This window comes from Buteo buteo, chromosome 11 (assembly GCF_964188355.1).
Source record: "Buteo buteo chromosome 11, bButBut1.hap1.1, whole genome shotgun sequence".
Taxonomy (NCBI): Eukaryota; Metazoa; Chordata; class Aves; order Accipitriformes; family Accipitridae; genus Buteo; species Buteo buteo.
The window spans coordinates 2,953,393-2,981,320 of NC_134181.1; the positions used below are offsets into that span (position 1 = coordinate 2,953,393).

The 27,928-nt window shown below is 63.8% G+C and overlaps 1 protein-coding gene across 2 annotated transcripts in view; it reads left to right on the forward strand.

Annotated features, from left to right (window-relative positions):
- The first annotated feature begins 959 nt into the window (after nucleotides 1-959).
- The window catches only part of GSE1 (Gse1 coiled-coil protein), a 103,045-nt gene continuing 76,076 nt past the window's right edge, over nucleotides 960-27,928 (forward strand). The window contains exon 1 of one of the 2 annotated variants that reach the window (XM_075039894.1): nucleotides 960-3,599. In XM_075039894.1, coding sequence (XP_074895995.1) covers nucleotides 1,584-3,599 — 2,016 coding nt within the window. In that variant the 5' untranslated portion in view covers nucleotides 960-1,583. The remainder of the gene's footprint in view (nucleotides 3,600-27,928) is intronic. The other variant, XM_075039895.1, reaches the window with a different exon arrangement.

The following is a 27,928-nucleotide window of genomic DNA, read 5'->3' on the forward strand; positions in this document are numbered from 1 at the left end:
GGGGGTGATGAGGAGGGGGGAACGATGCGGCTTCTCCGCATCAGTCCGGTGTCCCGGTGCGTGGCTCGGGCGTTCGGCCCGCGGTCCCGGCTGTCCCTCTGTCCCTGCGTCCCGTTGCAGTCACCGGCCTTGTCTCTTTGGGTTTGATCCTGCACAGCACCCTCCTTCAGCAGGACAGGCTCAGGGCTTTGCAAGGACAGGACCGGGGACGTTGCAGTGACTTGCCATGAACTCAAACTCAACAGTTCCGCCGGGTGCAGGCTTCCTCCTAAAACGGCTGCTTGAAAAATATCCTTACAGCTGCTAATATATATTTTTTTTATCGGGAGAGCCGTGCCGAGCCGGTGGGTATGCTGACTAGATGCTCGGGCGGTTAATAAGTCAGGTTTAATTGTGGCTGGACCTGGGTACAGTTTGCACTTCCGCGGTGCCTATTGTCCAAGGACAGCAAAGTGCTTTACAAGCATTAAATCTTATCGCAGGCTGCAAGGCAGGTAAGGATATACCGGGATTATTGCATGCGTCACTGAAACGCGGCCAACTCCGGCTGGGAACACATCAGCTATTTACCAGTGTGAGTGGCAAAGCGATGCAGCATTTTAGGACCGAGCGGGAAATAGAATCTGGTATTGAACTGGAACAGCAGCAGGACTTTTAAAATGTGAAATAAATTACCGGGGCTGATCGGTGGTGGGGACACCGAGTTAATGGCCGGTGGGCAGCGTTCGTCAAGGGCAGGGAGGGGGCCGGTGCTTTCGGCCAAGGGCCGTGGGAGCCGTCCCGCCGGCGTGAAGGAGGCCACGGTGCTTTTCCACGCTGCTTTGGGGAGGGGGAGCTGCACAAAGGGTTCGCGGCGTGGGGAGGGGGCAGGCGGCCGAGACAGCCGGGATGGAGGGGGAGGGAACAACGGGTGGGGGCCGCCCGGCGTGGGGCGGGGGGGGGGTCGCTGCTGCGCGAATCCCCGCGTGGGGCCGCTTCTAAACCCCCTCGCTGGGGGGCGTTTGTAAATAAACCCCCCCGTTCCCCTCCGTGGGGGTCCCTTTGCACCCCCCGCAGCTCCGAGCCGGGCTAGGAAGGGGGGGGGCGGCGGCAGCAGCAGCTCGTTCCTCCTCCCCCCCCCTCCCGGCTCCCCCCGTGGCGGGCAGGTCGCGGAGGGTGGGGGGGGGGAACCGGGGAGGAGCCGGGCCGGGGGCGCCGGGGCCGGGAGGCGGCCGGCAGCCGCCCTTCCTCCGCGCCGCCAGCGGGACCCAAACTTTCGCACCGAACTTTTTATTCCGGGTTTTATTTATTTTTTTTTTTTTTTTTGGCTGTTGGTTGGGGCTATTTTTTTGTTGTTGTTGTTGTAGTGGGGTTGGGTTTTTTTTTTGGTTGGGTGGTTTTTTTTTGTATTTTTTTTTTTTTTTTTCCTCTCGTTGCCTTCTCCGCGGCGGGAGGAGGCGGGCGGGAGACGGCGGCGGCGGCGGGGGGGGTGGGGGGAGGTGTGGGGTGTAAGGGGGGGGGTTGGTGGTGGAAGAGAACGCTCCGCAAACCCGCCCCCCGAGCCTGCGTGTCCGGCGGAGCCGCGGGATGAGCCGGGGGCGGCGATGAGCGCGGCGGGGCCGGGGGCGGCGGCGGCGGCGGCGGCGGCGGGGCCGCTCTCCCGCAAGCAGCGGCTGATGGCCGCGCTGGCGGCCGGCGAAACGACGGTGGCGGGCGGTCCCGGGGTTCCTCAACCCCCGGCGGCTCCTCTTTGCTGTTTCATCTGCGGCGGCGGCATCAGCCGCGGCAAAGAACTAAAGCTTCAAGTCCGCCCCCCCCGCGACCACCGACCCTTCTTCCCTTTCCTCCAACACCAGGAACCGGCTCCCGGAGCCCGCGCCGTCTCGGCGGAGGGGTGCGCTTTGGTCTGCGCCGTCTGCCGCTGTTTTTTGGGCGAGCAGTGGGACTCCTTCGAGCGCAGCCGCACGCCGGTGGAGAAGCGCATGTACTGGCTCAAGCGGCCCCATCAGTGCGAAGCGGCGGCGGCGGCGGCGGCGGCGGCGGGGGGGGGCGGCGGCGGCGGCGGCGGGGCGGGGGGGGGAACCGGGTTGCGGCGGGGGGCGACGGGCTGGGACCCCGCCGCGCCGCCGCGCCGCCCCGCCGGCCGGGAGGAGGAGGAGGAGGAGGAGGAGGAAGAGGAGGAGGAGGAGGAGGAGGAGGAGGAGGAAGGGCCGGCAGCCGGTTCCGACCTCTCGGAGCTTTCCGACGCCGAGCCCCTGTCGGAGGCCGAGGGGGCGGGAGGCGCGACGCGGACCCCCCCGGCGGTGGCGGTGGCGGCGGTGGCGGGCAAGCGGGGGCCGCCCTGCTGCTCCTCGGAGGACAGCGAGATCAACATCACCAGCGAGGAGGAGGAGGAGGACGAGGACGAGGACGAGGAGGAAGGCACCCAGCGGCCCGCTTGGGCGTCGGGCACCGCCTGCTACATCTGCGGCAGCCCCTTGTCGCCCACCGCCCAGCACCGCGTCCACGTGCAGAAGCAGGAGAAGACCTCGCCGGCCCCCTTTTTCCCCTTCCTCTGGCTGCACAGCCCCCCGCCGGGCGCCCAGCCCCTCTCGCCCGCCGGCAGCACCCTGGTGTGCCCCTGCTGCTTCGCTTCCCTCATGCAGCAGTGGCAAAGCTTCGAGTTGGCCAACGTGCCCGTGCTGCAGCGGCTCTACGTGGTGCCCCTCAACGCCGCCGGTGCCATGCCCGCCAAGGGCCGGCGAGGGCTGAAGGAGGACGGGACGGGCGCCCCGCCGGCGCCCGAGGCTTGCTACCTCTGCGGGGAGGAGTGCGGCAAGGAGGCGAGGCCGGTGGCGGCCAAGATCACCAACGGCAACGCGAAGAGCACCATGCATTTCCCCTTCCTCAGCCTCCTGCCTTGCCCGCCCGGCGCCAAGGGGCTGAACAAGCACTGGGAGGTGAGCAGCTGCCGCAAGTGCTTCGGGGTCTTGCAGGACCTGTGGGCCATGTACAGGGCCTGCCACAACGAGGAGCTCATCGCCTCGGTGCAGAGCTTCTTGGGGAGGTACCACCAGGTCTTCTCCGCCGGCGAGCCCGCCGGCCACCCCGCCGTCAAGCCCGGTCCCACCTCCGTCTGCTACATCTGCGGGGCCGAGCTGGGAGCCGGCAAAGAGTTCCAGCTCAACGTCAACCCGCCGGGGCGATTTGGGGAGAAGGAGCCCTTTTTCCCCTTCCTGACCGTCTACCCGCCCGCCCCGCGGGCCAGACCGGCCGACTCCACCGGGCTGGTGGCCACCTGCGTCCTCTGCTACCACGACCTGCTGGGGCAGTGGCTGCAGCACGAGGGCAGGAACTCCCACCACCCCAGCAGCGCCTGGTCCCGGCAATACAAAGTGGAGACCTTCGTCTGCTTCTTCTGCCGGCAGGAGAAGAAGCGATGCCTTGGATTAAAAGCGGTTCAAGTGGCCAGGCTCCCCGTCTTCCTCTACACCCTCCGCGTGGCCAACAGCTTGCTGGTGGATGACGGGAAGCAGCTGACCATCGGCGCTTGTGCCGAGTGCGGTGCCGTGGTCCTGGCCGGCAAGAGCATGACCCCGCCGGAGCTGCTGGCGGCGGCACCCCCGGCTCTCCTCCCCAAGGTAAGGCGGTTGGCCCGGACCCCCTCCCTCCCCTGCCGGCGTTTCCCAGCTCTGGCATCGAGGAGGAAGGAGGTGGAGCGGTGACATAGATGGATGCTCTCCATTCGGGTCTGGTCCCTGGGGGCGAACGCTAATGGATGGGGTGCCTTTAGCAATGAACTTTTGGAGCTGTCAAGCTGCGAAGGAACAGATAAAAATCCTTCCAAGAGGTGGGGAGAGCCAAGACCCGTCCTGTTGCAGAAGCGCCTATCTGCGTTACTGGCGCCCGCTCGCTCGCGGCCCCGTGCGAGGGAGGTGGGGGCCGGCACGGAGCAAATTCTGAGCCCCTACCGCTCACTGTCGAGGGTGAGCAGAGGTGCCGGAGGGGAGGGAGGGCTGGCCAGCCTGCCCTCCGCGGCAGCATCCTCGGGCAGCTCGAAGGAACGCCTGGCCTCCGCCGCCGTAGGACCCTTCCCAAGTTATCTCTGGTTTTATACGGTGCCTTAATCGAAGGGTTTCCCCCCTGGAGAAACCCCAGCCCTTTCCGCAGGCCGGGGGCTGATGTGCGGGCTCGGGGCTGGGTGCCCCTCACCTGTGCTGCTCTGGTTATCCTGCAGCGAGGGACCCCCCAGGCAGCATCCCCCACCCCTCCAGCCCCCCATGCCCCCCCAAGCCATCGCGACAGAGCCCTGCAGCCCTAAAGGGTGTCACGGGTGTCATCGCCCGGGTGCTGCCAGGTTCCCAGGTTACTCTTCTCTGCACCTCCTGCCAGGGTTACGTGGGGTGCTTCGGGGGCATCATCTAGCAAGCGGCGTGGCAGAGCAAAGGTTTACTAGTCGGCAAGCTTGCTTTTCTTGTGGGCTGGGGAAATAACTGCTTTTATCCCCAAATTTCCAGCTTGCGGGAGCGTGCTGGAGAGCCGCTGCGCTGTATCTGCAAACCAGGCCCCAGGCCAGGCTCTGTAAAATGCCAGCGTCCTAAATCCCCGAGTTCGTTTTCAAAGCCTTTCGGCTCTGTTCGTAGCCAGAACCCTGCGGCTCTGCGAAGCGCTGGCATTTTCTTTAGAAATGTAAACCAGCCCTTCCAAGACAGCGCTCCTTTTCTCTCCGGTCGCTCTCCCTTGGCTGGTTACAAATATAATTTTCCATTCAGCCGTGCCGGCTCCCGAGCTGGGGGGGGACGCTGCTTGGAAAGCCACCGGGCAGGAGCTGCATGCACCGGAGGGTCGGTGCGCGGTGTCGGTGCGGAGCGTGCCAGGGTGGCACGGGAGGTCGGGTTGGCACCGGCGATGGGAGTCCTCCAGCAGCCATTGCTTTCGAGCGGTTTTCCCCAGGCTCCGTCGTCCCGAGCCGGACAGTCCGGACATCATTGCAGGTCGTTTATGGATGCAGATGATTTATTTTCAGGCTTGCCCGCGCCGGAGTCTGCTTCCAGCCAAAAGAACTTGCTGTGCGCCGAGGGGTCTGAGATGGTGGAGACTTTCTGGATGTCGGAGCTGGTGCGGGGCTGCACGGGTGGCGATGCCCACGTGGTCACAGCCACGCTGCCTTGTCTGTCCGTCCCCTGGCCCGTTGGCATTTTGCAAGGTGCTGGAGCCCTTGCTGGCTGGTGGCCGTGGAGAGCTTGGGAGCCGGGTGAGCATCCCGCGGTGCTAACCTGGGGGGCGATGCTCCAGCAGAGCCTGGGTGGGTGCAGCTGGGGTGGGGGGCGGCATCCGCGTGTCCCCAGCTGGTGTTTCACGCCTCTGCCCAGTTAGTGTCCCCAGGCCACGTCACGGGGACATGATGGACAGCAATTCCGTCCCAGCTTGGATGCCGGCGTTGGGTGCTCAGGCGTGCTTCGCGTGGAGTTTCTTAGTGACCCCCCCCCCGGAACCCGGTGTTTCTCAGGCACTCGGGTCCTCGTCCCCGCTGGCCCCAGCCCCAAACTCCCACTTGGGCTCCTGCCTGCAACCCCGTCTCTCTGACCCGAGCGGCTCTGAAAAGCTTTTGTGTGGGGCTATGAAAGGCGGAGGGGGAGGAGGAGGAGGAGGACGCAGAGGGTGTCCCAGGGAAGGGATGCTATTCAGTTCCTCCCTCTTGTTCCTGGGTTTGCTAATGAGCTAATTAAGGGGCTGCTACAACGGGCAGGGTGGCAGGAGGCAAGGCAGAGCTGCCTGGGGAGGGCACGGCCGGTCCAGGGGCTGTTTTGCTTTGCCGGGCTCTGCCATGTCCTGATGGTGACTCTCTGGCTGGCCAGAAGGTCCTCTCGCCTTTTCCCTCCCTGTCTCCGCATGCTTTCCGTCAGGCTGAGACCTCACAGATGTCAAGGTTATTTAAAACATGGCTAATTTAACTGTCCCCTCCCTCAGTCAAACTTGCTGCTGAAAGTCACCCCGGACAAGCCTTTCACTCTTGTGTGACACCCAGGTCCCCATTCAGATGGGACCAGGCAGGAGGGAACGAGCCCGAGGGCTTAAAACCATCTCCCCATTCCTCCTCGCAGCTCTGCAACTTCATTTTTGGAATGCACGTGCTTTTTCACACGCCCAGCGTTGACACCCCCCTGCACGTTGGGCTGGTGGTTTGCTACTGTCCTGCCTGCAGGTGGGCGACCCAGATGGCTCAAAGTTTGAGGCAGTGGGTAAATACACCAAATACCCCCAGACAGCCCCGCATTCCCCTCTTTTAGCAGGACAGCAAGAGCAGGATGGAGCTCAGGTCCTCTCTGTAACAGCTTGGAGGTGCTAACGAGGGAACCCCATGTCTGAGGCTCGTCAGGAGGGGTGAGGCTCGGGTATTTTGGGTGGGGTTGGTGCTTCTGCTGCTGGTTTGGTGTTGGGGAGCAGTGGGGCAGGTGATGGTCTGTGGAGGTGTGGTGGTCCCTGTGGTCCTCCCTGCTGCGGGAGGGACTCCTGGAGGTAAGCTCTGCCTGGCAGAGGGGCTGCTGCAGAAACCTTGCGGTTGTTGGCTTGCGTGGAGCGGGTTTGGGTTCTCCCACCAAGAAAAAACGGCAATGCTGAGCTTTGGTAAGAGTGCCCCGGCATAGGTGTCCTTTGGCTTGTCACCCCCTGGTCCCCTCCCAGGTGTGCGGATATGCGCCGTGAGAATGCATCTTCTTTCCAGTTGTGCCCCTTGCAAGGGAGACCTGTGCAGATCTACGCACCCATCGGTGCAGGGCTCTTGAGTTTAGGGTGGCAGCTGCCACCAGGTATGATGTCTCATCCTCCCGATTCGGAAAAACCGCCTGGGCATCCCACCGCCGAGCCCCCGCTGTCGGCCGGGAGGAGCCGGTTCCCCGGGGCGCTGCGGGATGGGCAGCGGCTGCCAGCGGAGCAGGTGTTGAGGCCGATTGCTTTGAATAAACCATAAAATGCCCAGGCTTGGCCGGTGTCCGGCGGTGATGCTGACCCACATCCCCTGGCCGTGCCTGCTGGAGAGGGCTCCGAAGCTGCCCCTCGAGCCCTCCTGCCCACTCTAAAGGGGCAAAGTGCTGCCTCGCCGGCGCTGCCGGGTCAAGGGCTGCTTGTGCTCGACCCGGCTGGCGTTTTCTCTGCTTGCTCCCGTCATTTCTCTCTGCTGGCACTGGGAAAAGCTTCCCCTGCCTTTCCGACTCTCCCAGTCTTCACCTGCCACCGCTCTCTTGCTGCGGTTGCGTACCTGTAAAAGTGAGCTCCGTGGGTTTGTTCAGGTTTTTGTTCCCTTCGTGCAACTTTTTTGCAAATACATTCAGGTTTCTGGAAAGCTCTCAAATCCCACCGTAACTCGAGCAAAGCTGTTCAGGTTTGCTTTGGGTGCTGCCCGGCACCACACAAAATTTGTAGCTGGTGCCATCCCGCTCCTTGGGAGCACCCGGAGCTCGCTGCCGTCTCTCCAGCCTTGTCCTCAGGCCGGTTCCTGAGCGTTGCGTCTGGTGTTTTCCATGTCCCGTTCCTGCTTTGCAGGGAACACCTGGCTCTTGTTGCGTGGGGCTGTATCTGACAGGGCACGCTCAGACTTACGGGGCCGAGTTTGCTGCATTTATTGCTCGGCAGCGGTGGTGTTAGCTCAGCTGGGGATTTGGCCCCGTTTTTTCAGGTTGAGCTCCAAAGGTCATGCCGCGTTTCCAAAACGCTACGTCAAGCTTACAGCTGTTGGTGGGCATTTTCTTTTTGGCTTTTGAAAAAGATTTTGGGCAAACATCAAAGGGTCCTTGTGTTCTCAACTAAACCTTGTCCCGCTGATGCTGAGCAGCAGCCGAACCTCCTGCGTGCCGTGAAAGCAAACCCAGGAGGTGGAGGGTGACACCTGACCCTCCTCCCACTTTGCACCGTGCCAAATTCCCGGTAGGGGTACGGATATTCGGGTGTATCGCAGCGTGAGAAATAAGAAGCCTGTGCAGGAAGGGTCCCAGGTCGTGGCCAGGCAGGTAGGACCTCTGCCTTGTTTGCATCTTTTATTAATATTGAAGCAAACCAAAAAACCTTCTGGTGACCGGCAGTGTTTTGGGTGGTTGCGCTGTCTCTGCCAAGCTGATGGCTCCTCCGAGTGTCCCCAGCCCAGGCTTCATGCGTGGGCTCCGGAGGGGTGACACGGGCTGCATCGGGCTTCTGCTTGTCCCTTAAACGTCAGGGAGGAGGAGAACTGGTCTCGCTCAGCTCCGTTTTTTGGCTTCCAGCTCGGGTTGGCTTTGGTGGTTATACCTGTGCTTGTGCCAATTTTTGCCATCACTAATTCTAGCAGATACAGAGCAAAATCCAGGCCAAGGTATTTTAAGCCACCTTTATTGGGATAAACCTGTTTTGTTTGCAGCATATGTCTACGTAAAGATGTTTTTAGCGAGGCTCACCTTGCCTTTCAGCAAAGCAGCTTCCTCCGCAGCGCTTGCTGCGGCTAACCCTGACCGGGTCTGGCATTTTGGGATGGGATCTCAATCCCAGCACGGAGGTGGCGATATAATCATGATATGACTTCACGTCTCGGGGCACGGCCTCCCGCGGGATCGTGTTCCCAGATGGCAAACAAAGAAACAACACGAGGAAAATGTGCCGCTTGCTTTTTCCTGCTGATGAGGTCAGGGCGGGTTTGGTATGTACCCAGCCGGGCTGGAAACCCGTGCCCCTCCGTCCCTCCTCATCCTCATCCACCACTTAGGTTGTTTCAAAGCCACCCCGTGGGCTGGTGGCTCGTCCCCCTGGGGTCTCTGGCCGGGGGTGCGCGTCCTTCAACCGCGGTGGTGGGGGGGAACAGCGAAGGGGCCCTTTTGCTTTGGCCGGTCTGACCTTGCTGTACCAGCTGTCCAAAATACCAGGGCTCCCGTGCCGCTGCCAGCCGCCGTGTCCTCCAGACCTTGTGCTGACTCCACAGCTCACCAGCTGGCTGCTATATATTTATTTTTTACCTCCCCCCCGCCCTCCCGCCCCTTGCCTTCTCTCTGCCTTTCCCAAAAGCAGCAGCGGAGGACCGGCAGCTCGAGAGCTGCCTCTCTTCTGCAGTCACCTGCCAAAAACGCTGGCCCGAAATGTGTGCTGCCCAGGAAACCCTGCCTGTACCCCCCAAATACCCCCCCGCGGCTCCCCAGGGGAGAGGGACCGGCTCTGCTCTGGTCCCCCGCAGTGAAGATGCTTTCGCAACCGCTGGAGCATCTTGCAGCAGCAGCCTCCCTGTCTGCGCTTCGCGCGAAGCCGCGGCCAAGTCGGGAGATGGGGTAGAGGGACGGACGGACGGCTCTGGCTGTTGCAGACGGACAAATGTTTTGTTCGGATACTTGGCCTTTCTCAGCCATCCGGGAAGCACGGTCGCAGAGGGCAGCCCGGGATGCTCTTTGGCCGCTTCCCAGCGAGGAGGAACCTCCCCGCAGCAGCAGCATGGGTGGTTTTGCAGCTATGCTGGTAAAGGCAGGAGCTGGCTTTTCACCATCCTGTGCCCCACCGTGTGCCAGCTAGGTCCTGTGCCAACACCCCCGCTGTCGCCGTCCTCGGGGGCTGAGCCGGGGCCGAGGAGATGTCACCATCTCCCGAGCAGGTTTGGGGGACCCGTGAGGTTTTGGGGACCTCCTGGGCACAGGGCACAGCCGGTTTGCCAGGAGCCTGTTTGCACCTCGCTGGGTGCGATGGGTGCCTGCTGTGCCCTGGATATGTTCCCGTGCTGGGTGGTTTGGTTTTTTTTTGGGGGGGGACACCCTCTGTTTGCTCCCGGGGGGGCACCTTTGGCATGGGGTGCTCCCTGGCACCCCAGGAAGGGCTGTCGGCCAAACAGCTCCCACCGATCCCGTGCTGCTGGGCAGCATCTGGCCAGATGTTGCCCTTCCTCCCCGCAGCAAAGGGCCTGTGCCGCACGCTGGCATCCTGGGCTTGAAGGGATGCGATGGAAATGTCCCTCTGGTGCGTTGGGGAGGGGGGGGAAGATGCTGCCGTCCTTGGGGACCGCCAGGCTGGGGACTTGGGGGGGGTTCCTTGCAGGGGCAAATCCCGGAGGATGGTGGGGCGGGAGCATCCCGGTGCGTGAGGAGCAGGGTGGGAGCTTGAGAAGGAGCCACCGGAGCTTGGCCGGCGGTGGCAGGCTCCCAGCCACGCTGGGCTTTCCTCTGCCGTGAGCAGCTGGCGATGGGAGACCTTCCAGCGGCGCAATCCTCTCGGGCCCCGGCCCAGGGCTCTGACAGCTCCGTGTCCCCCCCCCCCCCGCCGCCAAGGCGGGTGGCAGCGATGCCTCGAGTGTGCCTTGGCTCCTCGCAGAGCCGGCGCGGTGTGTTGGCAGGTGCCGGCCTGGCTTTCGGGGATGCGATGCTTCTCCTTACTCGCGTCCCTGTTTGCAAAAAGGCATCGCTCCCAACCGTCAGAACCCGGTTCCCCTCGCTCTGCCGTGAAGAGGATGCCGGAGCCCCGGTGCCAGCCCGGGGCCGCCGCGGGCAGGTCGCGGTTTGCTCCCGCTGCCGGGCGAGCAGCTGCTCTCCCCCCTTCCCCGGCGCACGCGAGCCTTGCTGCGGTGTGGCTGGATAAACAGCCTTGTGCAGCTGGCCTGGCCTCGGAGTGACTTTTTTCCCCCCCCCGGACCTTCAGTAGCAGAGCGGCGAGGAAGAGGATGGCTCCGGGAGGGTGTTTCGGCTGGGCTGGGAGGACGACGCCATTAACCTGGGTGCGCTTTGCAGCCTGGCATGAGTATGACGCTGCTTCTCCCTCTTTATTTTCCTTATTTTCCTCCCCCCCCCGGCTTCCACGCTAGTGCAAGTGCTGCCGGGCTTTAGTAGCTCTCGGGAGACTGAAGTCATCTGTTTACCCACGGAGCTGGCGTGCTCGGAGCAGCAGCTGCCCCGGCTTTCCTTCCCTAACCTGCTGGCCCCGCGGCGAGGTGCCTGTGCCGAGCGTGCCGCGACCCGCGCCGGCGCAGGGCGAGCACCGCGGCCGCCCCGCGTCGCACGCCGGCGGCACGTGCAAAACGGGGCTGGGGGTGTCCGTGCTGTCGTGCCCCTCCAGCCGGAGAAGTGCCGAGACGCCGCGTTTCGGTGCCTCTGTACGAGCACGGGGTGCCGGATGGGCCGTTTCTGGTTGCAGCGGGGACTTGCCGTGGGATTTACCGGGGGTTCTTCAAGCCCTTACACGCAAACTTGGGAAATTGGCGTCTGGCCCGGTGCTGCCTCTTCCCACCGGTATCCGGCATCGCCCACCCCGGTACCCGGGGAGAGCCAGGCGCTGCCATGGTTGGTAGGAGTGAGCGATGGGGTGCTAGGTTTTGGGGCTGGTTTCGACCAGGGGTGCGTGGAGAGGGTCCCAGCACCCCCTCGTGAGGGATGCGGAGGGTGACAGGAGGGCTCCCAGGGACTGGTTTGCACCCCGTGCTCTCTCCCAGCTCCTCCCGGTGAATTTTTGGCTTCGAGCTGGGAGGTAAAACAAGGCTGAGACCCAGCTGGGGTGCAAGGGAGGGTCTTTAGGGGAGATGGGTGGTGGTGACGCTGCAGCCAGGAGCATCCCCCCCCCTTTGCTGCGGGGACAGGCAGCTGCCTGCTGTGTCCGGAGGGCAGGAGCCTGGTACTGGTTTCCAGCCAGGGAGGATGCTGGGGCCAACTTAATCCAGAGCCCAGGCTGTTCCAGGGGCTGCCTGCCCCTCTGTGACCCCCCCTCGAGGCTGCATCCCAGCATGCTGGCACCCGGTGTGTCCCCGGCATCTGCTGCTTTTGGGGCTGGGGACTTTCATCACGGGGGGTATCTCACCCCTCCGAGCCCCCAGCCAGGGCTGGGTGCCTGTTCCTTCGGGACCCACGGCACAACCCTCCGTTGCAGCCCTGCGCAGGGTGGTTGACCCTCCAGAATGGTTTTAATCGTCCCCCCTGGCACAATTTGGAAGGGGGGGAGCGCATCAGTTGATGGGTCCGGAGGGGCCACCAGTAGCCACCTCGGTCCCCGGGGAGCCAGACAGGAGGATGCTGCGCTCGCTGGTAGGGACCTTGGAGCAATTTTGGTGACGGCCAAGGCGTCAGCCTCTCGCTCGGTGGTTTGCAGCCGCGGACAGACCCGGGGAGGGAGGGAGGGACGGACAGACAGACGGACGGACAGCTGCGCGAGGCGTCTCGGGGGCCGCGCGCGGGGTGCGGGGCGAGCAGCGAATTGCCACCGTCACCTCCCATCTGCTTGCAGCATGTTTCTGGAAGAGGGCTGACTTCAGTCGGCCGTGAAGCTTTTCATCGAGTGATGATCAAGTGCTAGTGATTTCAGATATTACCCTGGCCAGGAATAAATAAATATATATATATATATGTATGTCTCCCACCCTCCCTCCTTGTCTTCGCTGCTAAAACAGCTGCATTTTCTTTTCTCCATCTCTCCCCCCCGGCTCCTCGGAGCAGGCAGCATGAGTTATCCCAAAGTGAAAACATGGCGAAGACAAGGCTCTTCAGTTTTCCCGGGAGGTAACCATGCCAAGGTCAACCCGGCACGGGGAAGGAGCCCTGGCTGCCGCTGCCGCCCCGGTTTTCGGGTGCGGGTGGACACCCCGGGGAGCCGGGGGGGGAAACCGCCTCTCCTGCCTGCAGACAGAGTCCAGATGCCCTGGCTGCGGCGTCTCTGGAGGGGGAGATGAATTCGCTCCTGCCGTCTTCTGTTTTCAGTCCAGAACATCTGCACAGTAACTGGGAAATCTGGGCTTTCTCCTGCTTCTCAGCCAGGTCCTGTCAGTGCTTTCCTCTTCCAAAAAGGGGTTTGGTGGTGGGTTGGTTTTTCTTTTTTTTTTCTTTTTTTTTTTTTTTCTCTTCCCCCTTCCCTCTGTTGCTTGTGCCCTGTAACCTGCTCCCTGCCGTGTATCCTGTTGAGGCCGTGCCCAGATTTTACTCCGTGCAGCTGCTGCCAAGCAGGGGCAGCTTTTGGGGGACCCCCTGTCTCAGCCACCCCTTGAGCAGCCGGTGGGGGATGTGGACTCCCCCGGGAGCAGGTTTTCCCGTGGGGCTGTCCCTGGGTGGGTTGCTGGTGGCATGGGGATGCACTTGGGGTCACGCAAGCTGCTACATCGCTTATTTATTCCAGCTGGTTTTCCCTTGCTGATCCCCCCCCACCTCCATCCTTGTGCTCTCAGGCCTGATCCTGCACCCCCCCTCTCCGAGCCTGGGCACTGCTTGCAGCATGCTTGGGACCGTATAACCCTTTTTCTGCCCGTGGCTCCCTCCCAAGAACTTGCACTGGGAAGCATGCAGGGCTGTGGCAGGGTGGGGGCCACCCTGGTCCCAAACCACCCACCCCTCCTGGCTCCCCCATTATTTCCAGCAGCGAGCGGCTTGGCAAGCCTGGCCCCGGGCTGGCTGGGACGGCTCTCGGCTTGGCAGCATCCCGCACGGGTGAGGTTTCTTCTGCAGCCCCGCCGCTGGCTCGGGCTCTTGGCAGGGCTGCGCTTGGGGTGCTGGGCATCCCGGGCACCTCCTCTTCCTCGCTGCTGCTTCTACAATGCCAGCGCCACCGGGCAGTGCGTCCCCCTGATATCTGCAAGCCTTGAGGAGTAAATCCTGCTTTCCCTGATGTCCTTCCTCCCCTCCCCGTGCATGGGCAACCCTTGCTCTCAGCAACCTGACCTTCCTGCACCCGAGCTGCCGGGGTCCCGCAAACCCTAACCCCACTCCGTCCTTCATCGTACCCCCCTTATCCTCCCTCTTCGCCCTCTTCTTTTGTCCCTTTGCCGTCTTCCCCTCCCCGCCGCTTGCTGCCCTATTTCTGGCTGCGCTGGCTCCGTGCCTGGCGCCCTCCGCTCCGAGCGGAAGGAAGGGCTCCGGGGGGGAAGGAGGGCAAAGTTTGGGTGATGCCAGAAGAGGTTTGACCCCTCCTCCCCCCCGCTTGGAGAAAGGACCGACTGGTCAGAGGGCATTTGGGGCCACGGGTCCCTCGTGGGTCCCCACGTGCGGAGCCGGTGGCTGGGTTGCAGACGGGGCAGCTCAGGGCGAGCTGGGGTCTTGCAGCACCCAAAGAGACGGCAGGGGAGGGTGATGCCACCCCTCTTTTGGCACTTTGGGGGACCTCGGGGCAAGTGTCTGAGTATGCAAGCAGCGTTGTCACCCCTTGGGTTTTCCGCTCCTGGAGGCGGGGGGACCCCTTGGGGTGGATGGGGCGATTTTGGGTGGGCTCCCAAGGGCCGGCGTGCTTCCCAAGGGAGACGGCCGGGCAGGGTGGCTGGGAGCTGGGCACCCCCGGGCACCTGGAGGTGACGTGCGCCTGCTGTCCCCGTCCTGGGGACAGCCGTACGGTCCTGGCTTCGCAGCTGCTATTTTTGGCCGGTCCGTGGCCTCTGTGCCGCAGTCACCAGCGCCGGGGCAGGCAGGGTCCCGCTGCCGGCAGCTGCTGCCCTTTTCATTCTCTCGGAGCCATGGGATGGATGGGGACGGGATGAGGAATCCCCCCCGGCGTGGGCAGCGATGGAGAAGCTTGAGACCTCTTGGGATCTCCCCCCACCCTACCCCACCAGCCCCGTTTTCCTCCCGTTTAAACCCGGCGTACGTCTCCGTTTGGTGGGCGGCTGTAAAAATAGCACTTGGTTTGAGTTAGGAGGGTGGCGAGGAAGGGCTGGGAGGGGGCCGGGGTGCGGGGGGGAGGTCCGGTTTCTCCCTTTCCTGGAGGAATTAGGGAGGCCACATGCTGCCAGGAGTGTTTGGCTGGTAGAGGCAAGCGGAGGCTCCGAGGAGGCGAGCAGGCGTCCGCACAGATGGAAATTTGATCACCCACGGCTCAACAGATTGTTTGATTTATTTTAAAATCAAGCAGATGGCTGCAACAGGAGTTTGTTTAAGTTCAGCTCCGAGCTGGGCCAACGGCCAGGATACTCGGGGGTAGGCGTGCCAAAAAATGTTCAATGACTTTGGTCATCACCCACCTCTCCTCCTCCTCCTCCCCGCTCCCTCGCTCCAGCGCACACACCCCGGCTCCCCCTCTTATCGCATCCTCGCCTTCATCTCTTGGCTCTAGCATCTCGCTTTGTCTCTCCCGGGCAGGCGCGCAGGCTTGCCCTCCACTTTTCCTCCCCGTAGACTCACTTGGGAGGGTTTAACTCTTCCCCGTCCATCCCCTTGTCCCGGCTCTCTTGTACCGTGGGGGTGCAGGGAGGGCCCCCCCAATGGAGAAAGGGAGCAGCCGCTTCCCTGGGATTCCTCCTCGTCTCCTTCTTCTCCAGTTCTTGACTTGGGGCGCGAAGCTGGGGGGAATGGAGGGGTGGGGGTCCCGGCTGGGTGCCCGGAGGGGTGTTCTGACCCACGTGGCCGTTCCTCCGTGGTGGGGAGGGGACTTGGTGTCCCCCCACCCTGCCCCAAATCAGCAGTAAGCCTGGACAGAGGTGGGGTCCCAGCAGCGTGCGATGCTACCGCGTGGGGGGATGTTGAGTGCTTGGCCTGGGTCCCCCGTCTTGGGGTGTGAGGGGTGACCTGGGGATGGAGAAGAGACCCCGATGGAGCACGTGGTGGCTGCGGATGTGTTTCTGGCCTCGCCGCCATATGGCTGGCAGGGAAGGGGCTGGAGGAACCGGTGGGAAGCAGCCTGGGATGTGCTAAACTGTCGTAAACGGGATGGGGGAGGCCGCGCTCAGGGTTTTAAATAGCTCCGCGCCACCAGGCTGGCTCTGCACGGGGGGTCTGGCCACCCCGGGACGGCGCGGGGTCCCCAGCACATGTGGCCGTGTCCCCTCGCCCTCCCAAAGGGCATCTTGGATACTCTCTGGAGCAGGGGCAAGGACCTCTCTGCATCTCCTGGGGCGAGCAAGTGGGATGCTCCAGGAGCACCGAGCATCCTGCTCCTTGGTGGCCTCGGGACGTCCTTTGCTAGCCCGGGGCACCTCCGGGCACCGCGGCAGGTTCGGTGCGTGGCCGGTGCACCCTCTCGCCGTGGGTTTTTGAGCCGGGGGAATTGCCCGTCATCCCGTTCCTAGGAGCAGGGGAGCCGGGTGGTGGGACGAGGCTTTTCCCCGGCACCCAAGCCCTCTCTGTGGTGGGGCTGGGGGCTGCGGGTGTCACTGGGGAGAGGGGCTGGGGCTGGAAGGGGTTAAGGCAGGCGAAGGAAAACAAGAGTGCTGCAGGGCCTGGGTGGCTGACAAGCCAAACAACTGTTTTTGACTCACTGTTGCTGCCTTGCCAAGTGCAATTGCTTCCACATTCCCATCCCCTGGCTGGAGGGGCGCGGGGAGATGTTGGCTTTTCGTGGTCGGGAGGGGAAGGGGGATGCCGGGGGGGAGCGGCAGCGGGAAGGGCTGGCTCTGCACCGCTTTTTCTCGGCTCTTCTCTCTTTTATTTCCCTCCCTGTCGAGTGGCAGGAAGGGGCAGGGGGTGATGCTGCTGGCGGGGGGATGCTGCTACCAGGGTCACTTGTGCCAGCTCCTGGTGGAGCATCCCTTCTGTCAAGCCCCAAAGGTGGGAGAGGGAGTGGGGGGGGGGCTGAAGTGCACCCCCAGGGCTGGGCTGCCCTGCCTTCTTGTAGCGTTTGTCTGCAGGGGGGAGACCCTGAGAGGTGGCTCCTTCCCTGCTGGGGGGTGCTGATGGGTGTCGGGGGGCAGAGGTATCCCTTTGCCCCTCTCTGGCTCCTGTACCCCCTCTCCCGCAGCAGCTAAGGATGGAGCCCCCCCCCCATCCTCGACATCCCTATTGCAGCCCCCCGTAGGGATGGAGAATGACCCCGTTGCAACTCTGCTCGGAGATGGGGGGGGGTCTCATGTGGGGCCGGGCCCCCCACCGTGCCTGGCCGAGGCAGTGAACCGAGTGTGTTGGGGGAGCAAATCTGCCAGCGGGTTTTGGGGGGGATGCTAATAAAATCCCCAGGCCTCCGAGTGCTGGTGCCGTTTTGTTGCAGACAGCAAGAAATAAGCCCTTGGAGAAGAGGTTTGGTAGCTACAGCAAAGATTTGAGCTACTCGGGGTCGCTGCTTTGTGGAGTTAATTATCTTCTGAGTCTGGGTTTTTGGTCTTTTTTTTTTTTTTTTTTTTCCCTTCCTTGGGATTATTTCTTGGCAAACGAGGCGTTGTTTTAAAGCACGGAGCTCTGCTCCCTCTGAACTCCTGGCTGCTAAGTGGTATGTAGGAGATCCTGGTCTTAAAAACACCCAAAAAAACACACCCTCAAAAAAGCCCTGCTGCCTTTGCAGTGCAAATACACGGTCTGGGGCAGCTCAGGAAGATTTTTGTGTGTGTTCCTGGAGCTGTTTCCTTGGGGGAGCTGGAGCAGGAGCCTCCCATGGGGGTCCTGGCACGGCACATCCCTCCCCAGCAGCGCTGGGTTGGAGCGTGGTGCTTCCCTGGGAGAACCGAACAGCACCGGACCGGCCGGGAGCGACCATGCTGCCGAGGGGCTGGTGGTACGGGAGGATGCGGAGATCCCCCTGGAGCAGCATCCAAGGGGAATGCTTGGTCCCTGCAGGGCCGGGGGCTGTTTGGTGTGTGTCCCCCAAAATCCAGCCTGGATTAGGGTGCTTGGAGGGAAACCCCCAGCCTTTGGGAAGGCGTGAGGGTCATGCTGCGAGCCGGCCCTCGGGCGAGGAGGGGGTTTATGGGGCATCTCGGCTGGCAGCCGTTTCCCTTGTTGGGATGATGCAGGGTTAGGATATCGCTCCGGCATCGCATCCCGCTTGCCTGCTGGTTCCTGGGGCTCTGCAGCCGCCTCTCCCCACTTTACAGAGGTCGTTTCCCCCCTTCCCGGCTGCGGCGAGGGTCCGTGCATGCCGGAGGAGCCGGGGTTGTGGTGCAGGGATGCTGGCCTGGATGCTGTCAGCCACATGGGATAAATGTGGTCCTCTGACGGGAAGGAAGGCGAATGCACTCCTGGTCCGGCCCTGGAGCCACTCCTGCGGGATGCGACACTTCGGAGCGACTCCTCTCGCTCCTGCCGCTGGTACCTGTTTAATCTCAGCCTTCCGTGCTGAAACCCGGGGGAATGGATGGAGCGGCAGCTTTTGGGTGTTGCAGAGCGGGAGCCGGCAGCGATGGAAGTCGGGAAGAACATCTCTTCCCTCTTGATGCTGCGGGAAGGACTCGCGGAGCTTTGCCCCAAACATCCCGTGTCCGCCGGGGGTGCGGGAGAGCCGGTTCGTGCTCCGGTCCGGCAGCCGTGATGTTACACCCCTGGCACAGACGCTATCCGTCATCCTTGTGCCAGGAGGGCTCTCTGCCCGTACCCCCCCGTGCATCCCCGCCGCCCCGCGGGGTTCATCCTTCCTGCGCCCATCACCCTGGCGTCGTGTCCCCCGAAAGCAAATCCTCCAGACTCCCCAGCGGGAGCTTTGCAAAAGAAGCAAAAGGCCCACCCGGTGCTCCCCAACCGCAAAGTGGCAGGGGGTGCCTGCGTCCCCCTTGTCGGACACCTTGTTGGCTCCTAATTCGGACATGAGAAGGTAATTAGGGGCCGGGATCCCCTTTCCGAGGCAGCAGATGGGGCGCAGCGGCGAAGCGTGGGGCTGGGGAGCAGCGGCGGAGGGGCCGGCGCGCAGCAGCTCTGCCTCCTAATGTGTTTGCAAATCCTCACCAGCTGAGGGGATTAAAGCCGGCATCTGGCTCGCTTTATAATATTAAAACAAAGGGAGTTGTAGGCGCCATGATCGGGGGCAGGCGAGGGAGGCAGGGAGCGGAGCTGGGGGGGGGGGGGGGCCCGCTGATCTGCTCGCTGTGCTGGGAAAGTCTGCAGGAATCCCACCCCCAAAAACCCTTCCCGGGAGGTTTTCCCCAGGGAATAAAACAACCCGGTGGGGGGGTCCTCAACCCCACCGGGCTACCCAGCCCATCTTGCCGTGGGGTGCAGAAGCCGGCTCCCACCCGCAGCCCCCCCCGGGATGAAGGGCAGCGCTGGGGATGCTGGAGGCGGGTGGGCTGCAGGGGTTGCTTTTCTTTTTTTTTTTTTCTTTTTTTTTTTTTTTTTGGGGGGGGGGGTTATATCTGCTTTTTTCCACCCCGTTGCGCTGTTCTGGAAGCGGCAAGAATTCAGGAAGCCGGCGTGCGGCGAGTGCCAAGTCAGGCTGTACCGCAGCCAAGCCCCTGCTTGTTTTCTCGTCTTGCTGGAGCCAGTAAGTGACCTTATTAGCTTAGGGGGCAGCTGCCTTATTAACACACATCTGGCGGCGAGGAGGCCGCATAGTCCCTATATTGTCTCCCTGCCGGCTCCTAACTCGGCGGTACCTTGCTGGGGGGGCTCGCCCCACGGCTTCTCCCACCCCGCTAGAAGGACTGGCACCCCGGGCAGCCCCCCGCTTCCCCCATCCAGGGGGTTTATACTGGAGGGGGAGAGCCAGGATTAGGCAGATGGGGCTTTGGGTCTGTTGAAGATTATAATTTAAGATTATAATCTGCGCAAGGTTATAATCCGGGGGGGGGGTGGGGGTGTAGGGGCCCCACCCCCAGCGTGGGGGCTGTGCTGCTGGCATTCCCATGGATGCCACCCCATCTCCCACAGCCCTTTTTTCTTTGCTATGGGGCAGGCTCTGCTTTTTGGGGTGCAGCATTGCCCCTCGGGACAAGGGATTACTCCGAGGGGCTGGACCACCCATGCAGCATCCTCGCATCCCTGCCAGCAGCCGGGGTGGGCACTGGGATTTCCCTCCGGTGTGGGGCAGGGATCAGCGTCGGAGCATCCCGCAGCAAGGAGAGCCTCCTGCGCGCTGGCTTCAGGGCTTTTCCAGTAGATTTGGCCCTTGAAGGGAGCAGGTTCCCGAGGGGGTGTGAGCAGGGAAGCTCCCGCTCTGCCAGGATGGAGAACCGGGGGCTTTGCCATGCGCCGAATCACCCCGAGCTCTGCTCCCGGTGGGTGCACATCCCACCCACAGCCACCCATCGTCCCCGTGTGGGACCCGCCTGAGGAGCCACCACCAGCCCCACGCCTGGCACCCACCCTTGCCCGGCATCACCACAATTTCTCTCCCCGGCTATAATTAGAGCCGAGCCGGAGGGGAGGGCCCCATGCTGCATCGCCCCGGCGCTGAGCATCCCGGGGGAACCGAGGGCGAGCCGAAATAGGGGGGGTGGAACCGGGGTGCTGGGCGCCTGCCCGTGCCTCCGCCGTGCAGGGATGCCCTTTGTCCTTCTTGGCGTGTGGGGGAACTCGGCAGCTCTTGGCTTCTCCCTCCTGTTTTGGAAATTCAAAACATTTACAGGGCGGCCCACTCGCGCCCTGCCTGCCACGGAGCGAGGCACTTGGCTGACTCCTCTGCTTTCCTTGGCCGCTTCTCCCTCGCGTTCGCGCTCGGGGGGGCCTTTTCTCCACCCCCTCCCCTTTTTTTTTAATTTTTTAAAATTTTTTTTCCTATACTATAAGCTTGGAAAAAAATACCACCAGCCTGTAGGAAAGGCCAATGAGGAGGACGGGACGCAGAGCCCAGGGCAAGCGTGGTGGTGCCAGCGCCGGTGCCGGATGGCCCCGTGCGCTGACCTTGCTCTCCACCGGGAAGGGCGGCTGTGCCGGGCAACCGGAGCAGCTCTGCGCTGCACCAGTGCTAATGAGCTCTGCCTGAGCAGAAGGATTAATTAGCTGCTGGGAGGGGGGAAGGCATCCTCCTGCAGTGACTCGGGTGCCGCCGGGTGTAGCGACGGAGCTTGGCACGGCACGGTGCCCGGTGCTGCGGCACCAGCGGCGTTTTTGCTTGGGGCTGGGGGCTGTTGGGAGGATGCTCCGAAAGGAGCCGTGGTTCTTCCCGGAGCAAACGCCGTGGGCCAGGTGGGGAGAGGAAATCCCCGAGCGAGCCAGCGCCGCCCTGGGAAGCTGCGAGAGCCGCCGCTCGCCCGGGCTCCTGCCGTGTTTTTTCCATTTTTTTTTCAAAAAAAACCCCAAACCCTTTGTGGGTTTGTTTTTTGGGTTTTTTTTTTGCTGCGTGGTTCTTCCTGTGCTGTTGTCCTCCTGGGAATGGGAGCTGAGGGTGGGACCTGGACGTGGTGGGGGCGCTTAAATAAGTCCTATGGTGTCTAAAATGACCGTAACGGGGACGAGGTGGCAGCTGGCGTGGTGCTGTGCGTGGGCAGGGTCCGGCCACGTGCTGGGTCTGAGCCCCGGCCCCAATTCTTCAGCCAAAATCCAAAGGACTCAAGGATGCTTGGGAGCACTGCGCCCAGGACTGTCACCCTCCCGTCCCTGGGGGGGGACCCCAGACCTGGCTTGGGGCTTTTGGCATCCCATTTAGCTGTGGGGTTTTTTTGGGGGGGAGCCATGGGGCTGCTCCATGCCCTGTTCTCCCGCCAGTACCCCTCTCCCCTCTGGCATGTGGGAGAGCCAGGCACGGGGAGGGGGGACATCGGGGGGGGGCCCCTGGAGAGACGAGCAGGGACATCGTGTCGAGGCCGGGAAGGTCGTGAGGACGCGGAGCTTGAACTTGAATTAGATGGTAATTGCGATGTGCCTAATTACAGGGAAAGAGCAAATCACTCTGGTGCTTCATAAAGTGTCTGACACGGAATAACGAGGATAATTAGCAATCAGACGGGAAGCTTCTACCTCCCCGCTCGCGTGCCGTCCCCCGAAAGCCCCGGGGAGCCCCGCTCCCCCTCCTGCCTTGCGGGTCCCACTTTGCCAAAGCATTTGCCCCTGCGTGGGGCAGTTGTGTGGCTTTTGCCCCCCCCCCCCCCCCCCAGCATGGGACATCTCCCCCCACCACCACCCTGGTATGGGACATCAGCCCTGCAAAGGCACCCATACGGGGGGTGAGGTGCGCCCCCCCAGAGGGGGTCTGGTGGCCGTGCCAAGTGTCCCCCCCCGCATGCGTACGCGTCCAGCCGTGCTGCTGCGCGGTGCCGGCAATGCATTAATGCATTAATGCTGGCTGACGCTAGAGCGCACCAGAAGCATGCCGTGGCATCCTCCTGGGGACGTGGCACCCACCAGGGCCACCACCTGCCTGTGGGCACCCTGGGGTGCCCCCAGAAGCACCCGCTGTCACCCCGCCGGGGACCCCGGCTGTCCTCGGTGGCTGCAGGGGATGTCGTTAGTGATTGATGCTGCCTAATTGCATCTGGGGCTTCGCCCCTTGGAGAGGCCGGGGAGGGGCGGGTGTGGAGGGATGGTGGCACCCCAAAAAAAACACCCCTGCCCTCCTGGCTGGCATCACCCCCAGGGGACTGGGATGAGGGTGAGGAGTGTCCAGCTCCCAGTTAGCCGCACCTTTTAATGATGCTACAGCTGGCTTAGGGAGTGCATCCCTTTCAGGGATGCTGATCCCAAACCTCATGTCCCCCCCCCCATCCCAGGGTAGGGGGGATGGAGGAGCATCTGCTGGATGGCACTGCCCCAGACAGGGGCTCATCCTGCAGCCTCCAGCCCCCTCCCCAGCGTCTCCTGCCTGCCCCCCCCCCCCCAAATGAGACCTGTTCCCTCCTGCCACCCAGGGAGAATTGCTGCCCTTGGGCTGGTGACGGGCACCCAAAGCCCGAGGAATAACCTCCCTCCTGGGCACGGAGGGACCTTCCAGCCCCAATATGCCCCCATTTGGGGGGTGCCGGGCTGTTTGGTACCTTTGCTCTGGCTCCTGCTCTCCCCGGAGGTCCTGCAGCCACCTCGCTCCCGTCCCCAGCCACTGCACGGTCTATGGTCCCCCCCCCCTCCCCAGGGACCGTCCCTCTGCCACCTTCCCAGCACCTCCTGGGAAGCCCACAGCAGCTCCCAACACAGTTTTTGGACTGGTCCCATCTCTGGGGTTGCACAGAGGGCTGGGCACGCCGGCGGCACAGCGGGCATGGGTGCGGGTGTCCCTGGGTGCCAGGGCAGGGTGGAGGTCACGTTTCCCAGCCTGTCCTACGTGCACATCTCCTTGCCGTCTCTTCTGGTGGTTCTTTTTTTTTTTTTTTTTTTCCCCCCCTCTTTGAGCAGCTGTTCTCTAATAAGCTGTTAATGATGATACAGTAAGTAGAAGCGGAGAGTCCTGCGGGAGCTGCCACGATTTGTGTAATTGGTCTCGGAGGAGACAAAAGTATCTAATATTTACATGCCGGTATTAGTCCCCTGGGAGTGCTGTCTGGGCTGGCACTGGGAAGGCAGCTCCCAGCCTCAACCTGTCTGCTCCCAGCTGATGGATCATCACGTTTCTTATGTACGGAAACTGCTGCGTGGCGACGGGGGGGGGGGTCCCTGTGCCACGCCGCCAGCCTGGCACGGGGGGGAACGGACCCACCGCCCCAAGAGCATCCCCGTGGCTCGGCACCCAACCGCTTTGCGGGAGCGGTGGGGTTTGGCTGAACCGCTTCCAGAGGGAGGATGCTCTGGCACGGGGAGCCTTGCGCCGGTGCGGGATGGAGGCAGGAGCTGGGCTTGCCCCCTGGCCAGGGGTCCCCAGGGTGGGTTTACGAGGCCTTTGGCCAGGCTGGCGAGGCACAAACAGGCTCCTGAGCTGGCCGGCCATCGCCTGGAGCGAGGAACGGGAGCTGGAGTGGGGTGCTTGCAGTCCGGCCGCCAAACACCCTCTCCCCTGTGCCAAAGGGTGGGGTGGGTTTGCCGGGAGCTGTGCCGGAGCTCCCGGACGGGCAGGTTTGAAAGCAGAGCTGGCGTCTTGCTCCCAGCCGGCCGGGTGAGCCGTGAGGCTGGGCGGCTGCCGGTAAAACTGCCTGTAGCGTTCCCGCTTGCAGCTGGTAACACCTTAATGGCAGGGGAAACTGAGGCACAGCAGGACTGGGGAGCAGCCGGCCCTCCCTCCCGGCAGCCCTGACCCTGCTGGGGTCTTGCCCCGGGTGCCTTCTCGCACTATAGCATGGACGGGGTGCCCACTGGGGCTTTCCTGCTTCCCCCAGTACCCCTAGTCCCTAAACGCAGCGTGTCCCCAAGGCTTTGGGGCTGTCCCCTCTTGCCGGGGGTCAGACGCTGGCCAGGTTTGCCTCAGTGTCGCTGCCACCGAGATGAGCCGTGTCGGGATGCCGGGGCCGCGCTCGCTCCGGTGCCCGCGTTCGAACACCCCCAAACCTGCCAGCGGCCCCTGAGAGAGAGATGCCAGCGGGAGGGGGGGGTGGCGTGGGGGCACCCAGCCACGAGAAGTGGGGCTAGGCTGGGTGTGGGGGTGGGTGCATCCTTGTTCCCTGCCTGGGGCAGAAGATGGGGGGGTGCCATGGCACCCTGACCCATTCCCGTTGCACACTGGGGCTCTGGAGGGGGGGCCCCCAGCACCGTACTGTGCCCCCGCAGCCCTGCGGGATCGCCCCCTCCCACGCTTTTCCACCCAGATCCCTGCTTTTCCACCCAGATTCCCGCTTTCCCATTGCCGTGGCAACCTCCGGCATGGCAACTCAGCGCCTTTTGCAAGGGCATGTCTCACATATGCCCTCCCCATCCCGGGGGGCTGGGGGGGCTGGTGTGGGTGGCCGGGGGGGAGGATTAGGTTGCAGGGTGCCAGCCTGGGCATCGCCGTTTGCCCTGAGCCACCCCGCCGCCCGCAGAATCAAAGGCTCAGTGTTTTGCAACAGCTTAAAAGGAGAGCGGGCAGGTTTGCTTTGGAGGCTACCGGCCTCATCCTGCCCACTGGGGCTGGGCTGGGCACCGCCGGGACCTGGCAGCTGCTGCTGGAGTTATCCGGGGGCTCCAGGGGGGGCCGTGGTGGGAAACGGCTGGGAGGTGAATGTCGCTGAGCCCTGCCGAGCTCGTGACAGGGATGGAGGTGCTCGGGCAGACTCTTGCGGGGACACGCCGGTGTCGCAGCGATGACGAGCTGTTGGCTCCTCTCCATCCTCTTCACCCATCCATCCTTCCATCCCTTTTTGGTTGTCCTCTCCGCTCCCGGTCGGGGATGCTGCAGTTTCTCCATCCCTGGGCCTCCCGCCAGCCTTTTCCCACACTCCCTAATCCCGGGCTCCAGCCTTGGCTGCCGATGCCACCTCCCCAAGTGCTGGGAGCAGCTGCTTAAATATCCCCAAACCCTGGAAGCAGGGAGCTGACCCCCGACCTCCCGGAGAAACTGGGGTGGTGGGTTCTCCGCAAGGGATGGGGGGTTTGGGATTGGGGGGGGTGCCAGCATGTGGTTTGGGTGACCCCAAGTCCCCTGCTTGGTCTGCCACCCCTCGTCCAGGGCGGGAGGGATGGACTTTGTGTTTGCAAAGGGGTTCGGTGCGCTCTGGCCGCATCCTGCGCGCTCCGCACCCTCCGGCATCGCGGGCGTGCGGTGCCCGTGGCGAGCAGGGCAGCATCCCCGGGGTGCTTGTAGGCTCTGGTGGCTTGAGGGGGGGGGGGGGTTATTGCCCCCCCCCCCCATGCCCCTGCTGTGTGTGTGTTTAGGGGGAAGAATCCCCCCCTCGCCTCCTTCCCTCCCTCCTGCCTTATCTGTTAAATCTGCTAAGCAGGGGAATCGGTGCAGCCGCCATCTGTGAGCCTGCCAGTAATGGGATTAACTCTTTCCCCTGGCCGGGGCCGAGCCTGACGGCGTTTCTGGCACCCCCTGCCCGGGGTACCCCCTCCTCCTGCCCACCCGGGGTGGGAGCCAGCCTGCCAGGAGATGCCGGTGGTGATGTCCTAGGGGTAGCAGGACTCCCTGGGGGCAGCCCTAATTTGCCCCCATGCAGATGGGAGGCGCCGGCAATGGACTCGCCCCCCTCCCTGCCTCAGTTTCCCCTCCCTGCCTCAGTTTCCCCTCCCTGCCTCAGTTTCCCCTCCCTGCCACGCAGGGTGGGTTTTGGGCGTTGCAAATCTGTTCTGCTCCTGCCAGCACAGGACCCGCTTTGCTTGGGGGGGGGGGATGCGAGCAAGGGGGGGGCCATGCTGAGTCGTGCCTCCGCGCACCCCCACTTCTTGAGGGGGGGGGGGGGCTGGATGCCCCCTACCCTGGACTGGGACAGAAGTGGGAGCCCACGGGGGGGGGGGGACGACACGACGATAGGGGATCCCCACCCCCCCAGCCCTGTAGCTTCAGGCTTGTTTCCCGTGGTGGTGTGGTGGGGGGGGGAAGGTCGCCCCCCTCTAATCCTCTTAGGCGCTGGCGCTCCGGCTGGGCTGCGCCCCGGAGCAGCTGGCGAGGCTGGATGCGGCCGCTGCCCATCCTCCCCTCCCAACAGGTGCCCCCCCCCGGACCCCCCCCGGGCCCCCTGCGCTGCCGGGGCCGTCGCCCACCCCCTCCCCTTAACCCCCCCACCCCCCCCCTCATCGACGCTGGGCGCTGGGGCGAAGGGCTCCCCGCGGCAGGCAGCCCCCCCCCTCCCCGAGGCCGGCCCGGGAGCGCTCATTAATTATCTAATCTTCCCTTTATGTTTAATTTACAGCCCCGCGCGGCTCTGGCCATATGCTGCTTTTGTTGTGTCTGGCTCTTTGTTGTGGCAGGCAGCGGGGGTTGGCGAGACCCCCCCCCACACCCCCTCCCCAACCTTCCCTTCCCCCCCACCCCCACCCTTTGATCCCCCCCCCCAGCGCCACCCTCCAGCCACCCCCGCAGCACAGTGGCGAGCCCCCCGGGGGGGGGGGGGAGGTGGTTTAAAGTGCCTTTTTCTCCCTTATTAATTTCCCTGACCCCCCCCCCCCCACCATCACCACCCCCCCCCCCCCCTCCTCCGCCTCTCGCCGGCGGCTCGGGATTTGATCGTGCGTGTGCGTGTGCGCGGCGCTGCCTCCTCCCGCTCCGCTGCCGCCGGCGGGGCTGCGCGGGGTCACCGCTCCTGCCGCTGCCGCACAGGTAGGTGCAAGGGCGGGCAGATGCCTGGAACTCCTCACCGACCCCCCCCCCCCGACCCCCCCAGCCCTGCCGGAGTATGTGTGTGTTGGGAGGGGGGGGCACCGCGCCAGCCTTTTTGGGGGGGGGGGTGGTGGGGGAGGTTGTAGCACCCCCCCCACGCTCCTGGGACTTGTTGCGTGGGTGTTTTGTGTGTGTCCCCCCCCCCCCCACCTCGCCACCAGATGCGAGGTGGGGAGGGGGGGTTGTTGTCCCGAGGGGGACACGCACACGCAAGCGGTGGGACCCCTGCGGCACCCCAACCTGCCGATGGTACCCAAAATGGGGGGGGGGGGGGGCCTCTGCGCAACTTGCTGCAAACTTTGCGCGGTGCTGCCGGGCTGGGGGAGCGGGCTCCCTCCGCTGATGGGAGTTTTTATATTTTATTTTATTATTTTTTTTTTTAAAGTAGTAAAATGGGCTTTCTGCACCCCCAGCAGGCCTGCACGGGGCTCTCCGGGGGTGCGCAGGGTGGGGGACCCCAACTGAGGGGCTGCAGCACATGTATCATCCTTCGGGGGGGTTCGGGTCTGGCCTGCCGGGGTGGGGGGCAGCGGTGCTTGGGATGGGGGGCAAAGGGGTTTGGTCCCCGTGGCCGCTGCTTCCCTGGCTCTGTTTGTGGACGATGGGGGGGCAAAGCTTGCCCCCCCCCCCAGGTGCTCAGCTGGGTGTGCGGAGGTTGGAGCCGTGGGTCCCCGAGGGATGCTCGTGGCTGGGTGACCCTGGGAGCGGGCACTGCCCACCCTTCGCTGCCTCTGCCCTTGCCCCCCCCCCGCACCCCGGCGTGGGCAGATGCCCAAACCTTCACCCCAGGGCTTGGGGCAGGGCAAGTAGGAGTCTGCGCTCTTGCCGTCCGTCCGTCCGCACCGCCAGCCCCGAGGAGAGGTGGGCGGTGGGGGCCGCAGGCAGGATGGGTGCCAAGCCGCGGGGCATGCCCTGGCCGCAGGAGCCCTGCGCCGGACCAAGCGCTGGGCTGGCGGCGGGGCGCAGGCTCTCCCCGCAAGTGACACATGAGGTCGGCGTGACCGCGGGCGAGGTGGCCCTGCCGGCGTGGAGCTGGCCACCGGCGGTGGCTCCTGCGTGCCGGGAGCCACGAGGCCGTGGCGAGAGCCGACCCCGGGGAGACCACCGAACCGCTCGCCGGGTCGAACGAACCCCCCCTTTCGTGCTCGCTGGAGGCAGCTGGCTCGGCACGCGTCTCGCCGCCGGGCATCCCGGGCGCTTTGCCTGCCGTGGGGGTCTCCCGGGGACGGACGAGGGACCCCCTCGTTCCTGGGGGGTGCCCCCACGTGCTGGGGGGGTGGGACGT